This window comes from Curcuma longa, chromosome 20 (assembly GCF_044706935.1).
Source record: "Curcuma longa cultivar G26 ecotype Majalengka, Jawa Barat chromosome 20, ITB_CL_G26_1.1, whole genome shotgun sequence".
Classification (NCBI taxonomy): Eukaryota; Viridiplantae; Streptophyta; class Magnoliopsida; order Zingiberales; family Zingiberaceae; genus Curcuma; species Curcuma longa.
In genome coordinates, this window is record NC_133880.1 from 13,273,115 (window position 1) to 13,281,679 (window position 8,565).

The 8,565-nt window shown below is 43.0% G+C and overlaps 1 protein-coding gene across 1 annotated transcript; it reads left to right on the forward strand.

The window, feature by feature from the left end:
• The first annotated feature begins 5,117 nt into the window (after positions 1-5,117).
• Positions 5,118-7,303, forward strand: LOC141813539 (protein SHORT-ROOT 1-like). Its single transcript, XM_074701506.1, has one exon. It carries the CDS (start codon positions 5,485-5,487, stop codon positions 7,048-7,050), a length of 1,566 nt encoding a protein of 521 aa, XP_074557607.1. The 5' UTR covers positions 5,118-5,484; the 3' UTR covers positions 7,051-7,303.
• Positions 7,304-8,565: the final 1,262 nt, after the last annotated feature.

The window sequence follows — 8,565 nt, forward strand, 5'->3', positions numbered from 1 at the left end:
ACTTTATTGGTAGTTCACTGTTAGTACTGATCACTGGTTGATTATTGTTGTTCTCTTTGTATATCTTTGCTCTAAAATGTATACTTTTGAGCATGCACTATCTGTTTGATTATCCACTGAGTATTTTATACTCACCACCCAGACCCTGGGATTTTTCTATCTCCCCAGGTAGTAGATAGGAGATTACTGCTGATGCCAGAGGAGATCTGCCAGTTATGCCATCTCACAGCAGGAGAAGTATTTTGGTTGTGTGGTTTTACCTTGTATGGGTTTGGGTTTACATTTCTGTTTTAGTGAACTTGTTTGAATTCTAGTTATGGAGTTTTGTTTGTATCTATGATTTGGATTTGTATCCGTTTATATGGATTTCATTGTGGTTATACTTCCGCTTGTGTAGTTTCTATTATCGTACACTTGTGGGTTTATATTTGGCTTGGTTGTGATGCATTTCGATTTATATGTTGTGGTTGGCTAATTCCAGATGCATGTGTTGGATTAGTAGGTGGTCGTGTGGCCTTTATGTATAAAAGTGTATTTAGGAAAGTTGAATTGTTACAGGGGAGATGCTGTCCAAATTTTTTGGACAGCTATCTCTCGTGACGTAACATCAGAAGTTTCCATAAGATTGACTTCATTCTACCGTTGGTTCATTAGAAACTTTAGCACTTTGATTTCTTCCATCACTGGGTGTCTCAAGGGATGTGATTTCAAGTGGTATGAAGAGGTAGAGGCTAGTTTTTCAACTGGTCAAGTAGAAGATCACCGAGACACTAGTTGTGACACTTCCTGATTTTGACCAAGTGTTCGAAGTCAATTGTGATGCATCCAATAGGTATTGGGGGTGTTCTGAGTCAGTCTAGGCATCCAATTGCTTTCTTCAGTAAGAAGCTATTCGGATCCAAGAATAATTATTCTACCTACGACTTGTAGTTTTATGTCATTGTTCCATCCTTGAAACATTAGTGTCATTACCTAGTACAAAAGAAGTTCATTTTGTTTACTGATTGATACGACGAACACCCCGTGGTCCTACTTGGAGGTGAAAGTCCTGATTAGGTCAAGAATAGATATGACGTGGAAAAATAAGGTCAAAGGCCTAGTCCTTGTTGACCAATGCATTTGATCCATCCTACCCTTGTTAACTTGACTCGGTCTTCAAATTTCGGTTCGTAAGGGTTCGGTCAGATTAAACTACCCTGTCCCCCAAAGGGCTCAGCTCTCTTTCCGGTTCAGCAGTTCTGATACTCAAGGGCTCAGCTCCCTTTCCGGTTTAACAATCCCTCTATTCAAGGGCTCAGCTCCCTTTCTGGTTCAGTAGTCCTGATGCTCAAGGACTCAGCCTCATACTGCTTCGGTTAGATCAGACCACCCTGAGGGCTCAGCTCCCTCTGTCGCTCAACAATCCCTCTGTTCAAGGGCTCGGTCTCATACCGGCTCAGCATCCCTGCCGCTCAAGGGTTCAGGATCATATTGGCTCGGCAACCCTAATTTCCAAGGGCTTAGTTCTTCTTTTAGTTCAGCAGTTTTGCTTCTTAAGGGATCAGCCTCTGCTCTGCTGGTTCGCTCAACCATAACAGGCCACTCCATTAGCACAGCCGCCTCACCCCTCTAGGGTTCGGTTACCCAGCTGACCCCTGAGTTAGCGCGGGTTTCTCTACCTATAGACACGACACCCTCTAACTATCTATGGCGCTAGACGACAATAACACGTGCGATCAGGATCAGAAAGGCAAGAACGATTACTAGGTTGTCAGGCCTAGTGCCCTAGATCCTCACCTACTTCTCCTCACAACAAAAAGGCAAGAATAATCCGCATGACTAAAACAGAAGGTGGTTACGAGTGGCAGGTCCGATCCCCTAGATGCCATCCTATACGCATCTGTCAGTAATTTGCAGAGTTGGTCTACTTAATGTACGACATTGGCTCACCTCACGTCAGATACATGACTCCATCCATGTAAGTATAGAAAACCCCCCTTCAGGTATGAAAACTCTCTCAAAGGTATGACTCTCGCAATCACTACTATTCATTCTTCTTTTCTCAATCGAGTATTCACTGACTTGAGCGTCGGAGTGGCCTGTTGGGAATACCCGACACCCACCTAACCCTCTGTTCAGTCCTTATTCGCAGGTCTCAGCGCGTAGGAAGGCGGGGAACGATTGAGGTGGCATAATATTGATTGATGTCTTGACCGTCGTCAGGATCTAGACGGAACACTAATCATGAAGCCTTGAAGTATATCAATGGTCAACACAAGCTGAGTAGGCGGCATGCCAAGTGGGTGGCTTATTATAGTTCACCTTTACGCTGAGACACTAAGCAAGGAGCCTAAACCATGTCACATATGTCCTAAGTTGTCACTCTTCATTACTTACCACCGTAGTACCAAAGTTATAGGCTTTGAGGCTTTTGCTAACATGTACGCAATTGATCCTTCATTTTGAAGGATCTTCAAGAGGTACATGATGTTTATCATCATGATTTTATTATGCATAATGGTTATCTATTTCATGGATTGCAGTTGTACATTCCAGATTATTCACTGAGACAACAAATTATCAGTGAGTTTTATAATGAGAGTCACTTTGGTCATGATAAAATATCAACCCTTATCTTTGCTGATTTTTATTGGCCAAGTTGACTAGTGACATTGCTCACTTTGTAAACCAATATTATGTATGCCAGCAGTCTAAGGGAATTCTAACCAATGCAGGTTTATACACTCCTTTACTTGTTCCTAAATTTTCTTGGTTCGATGTCAGCATGGATTTTATTTTGGGTTTACCGCTCACCCAATGAAGCTCATATTCTATTCTAGTTGTGGTTGACAGGTTTTCTAAGATGACACATTTTATAGCTTGCAGGAAGACTATGGATCCTGTTTGGATTTTCCATCTCTACTTTAAGGAGATCATATGTTTATATGGCGTTCCTAGATTTATGACTTCATATCGTGATATCAAATTCATTAGTCATTTCTAAAAGAACTTATGGGGGAAACTAGGAACATGGTTGAACTTTAGCAGTGCCTACCACCCTAAACAAATGCTCAAATTGAGGTGGTGAATCAGAGTTTGGGTAATCTTTTGGTGTCTAATAGGAACTAAGCCGAAGTCGTAGGATTTGACATTACCTCAAGCAGAATTTACCTATAGAAAATCAAGAAACAGGACCACAAGTTTAAGTCATTTTGAGATTATATATCGGTGAAACTCATCTGGGGTGTTGGATTTCGCTCTTATCCCACGTATAGAACAATTTAGTCTAAAGAAGATGAGATGGCAGAACATCTTCGGGGCATTCATAATCAAGTGAAACTAGTTATTTATGAGAGCAATATCAAATATAAGACTTGGGTTGGCAGTCATCAGGTGCTTTTTGATGTTGATGATTATGTTTGGGATGTATTGACTAGTGATTGTTTCTTGGTTAGTGAGTATAATAAACTTAAAAATCGAAAGATTGGACTGTATGAAATACTGTAGAAGATCAATAATGATGCATATAAGTTGTGTCTTTCTAGTAATTTGAAGACTTCTGATATCATCAATCTCAAACACTTGAGTCCTTGTTTGGTAGATATGAATGACACAATTATAGACTTGAGAATGAGTTTTTTTCAACTCAGAACAACTGATGTAGGTCTAACATAGGAGGAGTCAAGCTTCAATAGATTATAACTTTTAACTCAAGTATTAAAACGAGGCGCAATCGGTTACTAATTGAAACTCTTTCAGAGACATCTATGCAAAATGGGTGGAACAGGCTCCTAATATATTTATTAAACATCATTTAGTTATTTTCAAAGGCTCCTAATATATTTTTTTTACTATTTATAATAATTTTTTATTTTTAATATTTAAGAGTATTTTTTTAATTTTTTATAAGTTAGAATTTTATTTATGATCTATTTATACACATCTTTAGTTATTTTACTTTTAATTAGAGACTGCGATAGCTTCTATTAGTTTTTGATTTCTTATGTTTGTTTCCTCTATAATTCTATCTAATCTTTTATCTTCAGAATAATTGTTATTCTATTCGATGTCAATTTATATCTAAATCGAAGATCATAAATTGGCATGCGTAATCGAGATCCTCCCGGCCATATTAACGCATGGAGTTATTCTTTGCAAGGAGCAATTATCATTTCACTTGAAGCTCGAGACAAAAGGAATGAGACGCGCGACACGCGAAATCCAAGAGAGCAAGTCGAAATTATGATTGGTCGGCCCTTCGTGTGGCATTCGACCCCATAGCCGTCATTGTTCCTATTAAAAATTGAACATACAAGCAAGTAGCCTCTGGATGTACTCCATTGTGGCCCAAACCGAATGTTTCCTCCTCCTCGCGTGCTCGCTCTTAAGCCAATTGAGTTCCCTGAGAACAAATATTTATAAGGCAGTATGTATGTAGTATATATGCAGTGAGGAGTAGCCTAAACATGAGACCATATACAAAAAGATCGAAACATGCAAATAATCCATTTAATTTTGAGCTGAGCCAAAGGTTGGATTCTCGACATTAGATTTGGAGCGTAGAAAGCATAAAGAAGCAATACGTCAATAATAAGCAGTGGAAAGGGGAGGCCAAGATATATGTTATATTTTTTAGAGGTGAGCTGGTTGGGTTGAGGCAAGACCGGAGAATGTTTCGGTGGTGCGTTTGATGATGATACACATGCACGCTCGCCTCGGCGCCTTTTTTTGTTTATTTATTATTAGTTTTTTCTGTCCTACTCTGTCGTTGAGCTGTTCTTGCTGCCGCTGTTGCTGCCTCCTTGGCACGCCAACCTTATTCCTCTCTCTCTCTCTCTCTCTCTTCTCTCTCTCTCTCTCTCACACACACACATAGATGCATGTTGTCAGGTGCATTCCTCGAGCAGGAAATTGTTTAAGCTGAATTAAGGCAACGACTATTCTCAAACAATTCCTTGCCGTCCTGGTCCGAAGGTTACCTGTTTCATGTTTCATGTTGCTTTCTGTGATAGTAAAGTATAAAATTTTACATATATGTAGCTGAAGAAGAAGGACCACTAGCTCGGTCAATCTTGGAAGATCCATGAATGTATATTTTATGTGACAAAAAGTAAAGAAAAAGAAGTAAAATTAAAAAGGAAAGTAAAGGAAGGGAAAAGAAAAGCAAAGCAGCAGAAACCGGGGAGGAAAAAGAAATGGACTCCTCCATACTCATCACTCATCGACTGCACCAAAAGCATCAAAAGAAAGGCATGCACCCACCACCCACTGTCCACTGACCAAAGTTAAGATTTTGACAACCCCTGTTCCTCTCTCTTCTCTTCTCTTCTCTCGTTAAGAAAACTCCAACACCAAGATATCTTCTCTCTCCCTCATCTTCTTTTAAACCCCAATACCTTGCCCTCCTTTTCTCATCGATCTCCTTAATTCCAAACGACCGATCCCCTTCTTGATTTTGTCTTGTCTCTCTGCCTCCGTCTCTCTATATGTGGAAGCGTAGGGCTGATGGACACCATATTTAGATTATTTAGCCCGCAATCCAATTCTTATCAGCAATCTTCCTACGATCTGAGTCGAAATTCAAGCAGCTCCAGGTCATCGGGTGATCCGTCTCTTCATCAGATCAGCAGTAACTACTACTTGGAGCAACCCAATTATTCGTTCCCTCATCAGGATCCGTACTCACATCGAGATCAAGAATGCGGCACCAACCATCGCGACCTTTACATGGATGAAGACTTCTCCTCCTCCTCCTCCTCCAAGCACTTGGGCCACCGTCCGCCCACCACGTCGACCACCGTGTTCGACCCCGCTGCAGCGGCGGCTGACCTCAACCTCGACATCTTCTCATCGCCAGTTTCGTCCTCCTCCACGGCCGCCGCATCGGACGGCGGGGGGAAGTGGGCGTCGAAGCTGCTGCTAGAGTGTGCGCGCGCCGTTGCAGACCGGGATACACAGCGAGCTCAGCATCTGACGTGGATGCTCAACGAACTGGCCTCTCCCTACGGGGACGCCGAGCAGAAGGTGGCCGCCTACTTCCTGCAAGGCCTCTTCGCTCGGCTGACGTCGTCCGGGCCGCGAACTCTGCGGACCCTCACGGGCGCCTCTGACCGTAACTGTTCCTTCGAGTCTGCCCGCCGGACTGCGCTGCGTTTCCAGGAAGTCAGCCCCTGGTCCTCCTTCGGCCACGTGGCTGCCAATGGAGCTATCCTCGAGGCCTTCCTTGAGGGAACGCCGCAGCGACTGCACATCCTCGACCTCAGCACCACCTTCTGCACGCAGTGGCCGACACTCTTGGAGGCGCTCGCTACGCGCTCGGCAGACGACACGCCGCACCTCACCATCACCACTGTGTCTGCGGCCTCTTCATCCATGCAACGTGTGATGAAGGAGATCCGTCAGCGGATGGAGAAGTTCGCGCGCCTCATGGGAGTCCCCTTCCGCTTCAACGTCGTCCACCATCCCGGCGACCTATCCTCTCTCGACTTCGACAATCTCGACCTCAGCGGAGATGATTCCGTCTCCAGCCTAGCCGTTAATTGTGTCAACGCCCTGCATGCCATCTCACCTAGCGGCCGGCAGCGGGATGGCTTTCTCGCCGCCATCCGGAGGCTGCGGCCGCGGATCGTGACTATCGTGGAGGAAGAGGCCGACCTCGCGGGGAGCGAGGCGCCGGAGGAAGGGGAGGTGTTCATGAAGTTGTTTCAGGAGAGCTTGCGATTCTTCACGGCTTACCTGGAGTCGCTGGAGGAAAGTTTCCCTCGCACGAGCAACGAACTTCTGGCACTGGAGAGGGCGGCTGGGAGGGCGGTGGTGGATCTCGTGTCGTGCTCACCGTCCGAGTCGGAAGAAAGGAGGGAAACGTCGGTAGCGTGGTCGAGACGGATGCGCATGGCGGGGTTCGCGCCTGCGACCTTCAGCGAGGACGTGACCGACGACGTTAGGGCGTTGCTGCGAAGGTACCGAGAGGGTTGGTCGATGCGGGCTCCTGCGGCGGACGGCGAGGAAGTCGGCGTGTTCTTGGAATGGAGGGAGCAGGCGGTGGTGTGGGCGAGCGCTTGGAAGCCATGAGAGACCGAAAACGAGCGAACCCAGGCGTACGTGTCGGCACGTGCGGGGGAATCAATTCTTCCTTGCATCTCCTCTCAAAAAAAACGGCACGCGCTTAAACTCGATATAACGGAAATCTGTAACACGAAGGAAGGAGGGGGGGAAACCATTCAATTTCCTTCCATGCTCTTTAATTTTGGTTTTAGTTTTAGTCGTCTTGTTATTGTGAGAGCTTAACATGTAGTATCTTATTCTTTTTCTTCAAATCAAACTCAACGCAACTCATTGAATAAAAATCATGTCTTTTACATTAATAATGTGGAGATGACTAAGCCATGACAAGATACCCATGACATTAGTGCGTCTTGACCTAAAAATAAAAAGAAAAAAAAAGTGATTAGTGCGTGATTAGTTAGTTTAGGCTGTTTGAAAAAACAGTTGATTAAGAAATACGGTAGGCATTTAGAGGTGGGTCGGTAAAATGATTATGTCAGAGAATTGTTTATGAGGTGAGAAAGTGATGGTTGTTTTATGGAGGAACACAAATGGATGGGAATCGTCATTGTCCAATGGTTACGGTGCAACAGGGATCCAGCAAAAAATGGTGGTGTTGGTAGTGGTGGAGTGAAAGGCCCCATCCCATCCCATTTTTATACTTGATCCCATCTTTTCTTTTGCCAAGGGAAAGAGTAATTAGGTTTCTGAGGGCATTGCCTTGCCTGTCCCTCCCTGTTTATCCCCACAAGCAAACAAGCAACAGGAAGAAAAAGGAACCAAAAGGAGGAGGGAGGAATAAATTAAAGGATGAAGGGGTTGGTTGTCATCGTGGGTGGAGCTTTTTGAGTGGCTGGAGACTGGAAGAGATAGTGGGAGCACCTTTTGAGGGGGCGGGATGTGGCCATCCATTCGCTTTCTCTCGTTTGAAAATTTCTTCATGCCGGCCCTGCCCCGGCCCCTTGGTAGGGGGTTTTGAGGACGTGAGCATATTCGATCACAATTCTAAATTGACGGTTCGAAATTGATAGTTTAAATATTATCGATTTGATAGTTTTAAAAATGTGGATTCTTAATCTTAATTTTCAGATACCATTACAATTTGTGATTTAGAATTATCTATTACGATTATATTTCATAATAATTTAAAATTATTATTATTATTATTTAATATAATATTTATAAATTTTAAAAAATTTTAAAAAATAAAAAAATATATATAAAAAACTTGCGCTTATTTAAATTGTCTACGTATCCTCTATATAATTCATTTATCTTTTTACTCTTGTAATTTTAGGAAGTGACGTTATAACTCATTTTCATTTTTCGTTTTTGTGTGCTAGTTTTTTCAATATCAAATACTTATACTTTATCATCTAAAAGTTACATTCTTTATATTATTTTTACAGCTCTTGTTAATACGTGTGCTTTTAAAAAGTTAAAAGATAACAGTAGATCGTCTTTGATCCAAAATATTACCTTTGGAAGTAAATATCTATTCTATAGCAACGATTGACACTAGCTAAACTATGATAGAGAGAA

What these genes read in the sequence shown, in the direction of transcription:
- LOC141813539 (XM_074701506.1), top strand. Translation starts at nt 5,485, where the DNA reads ATGGACACCATATTTAGATTATTTAGCCCGCAATCCAATTCTTATCAG.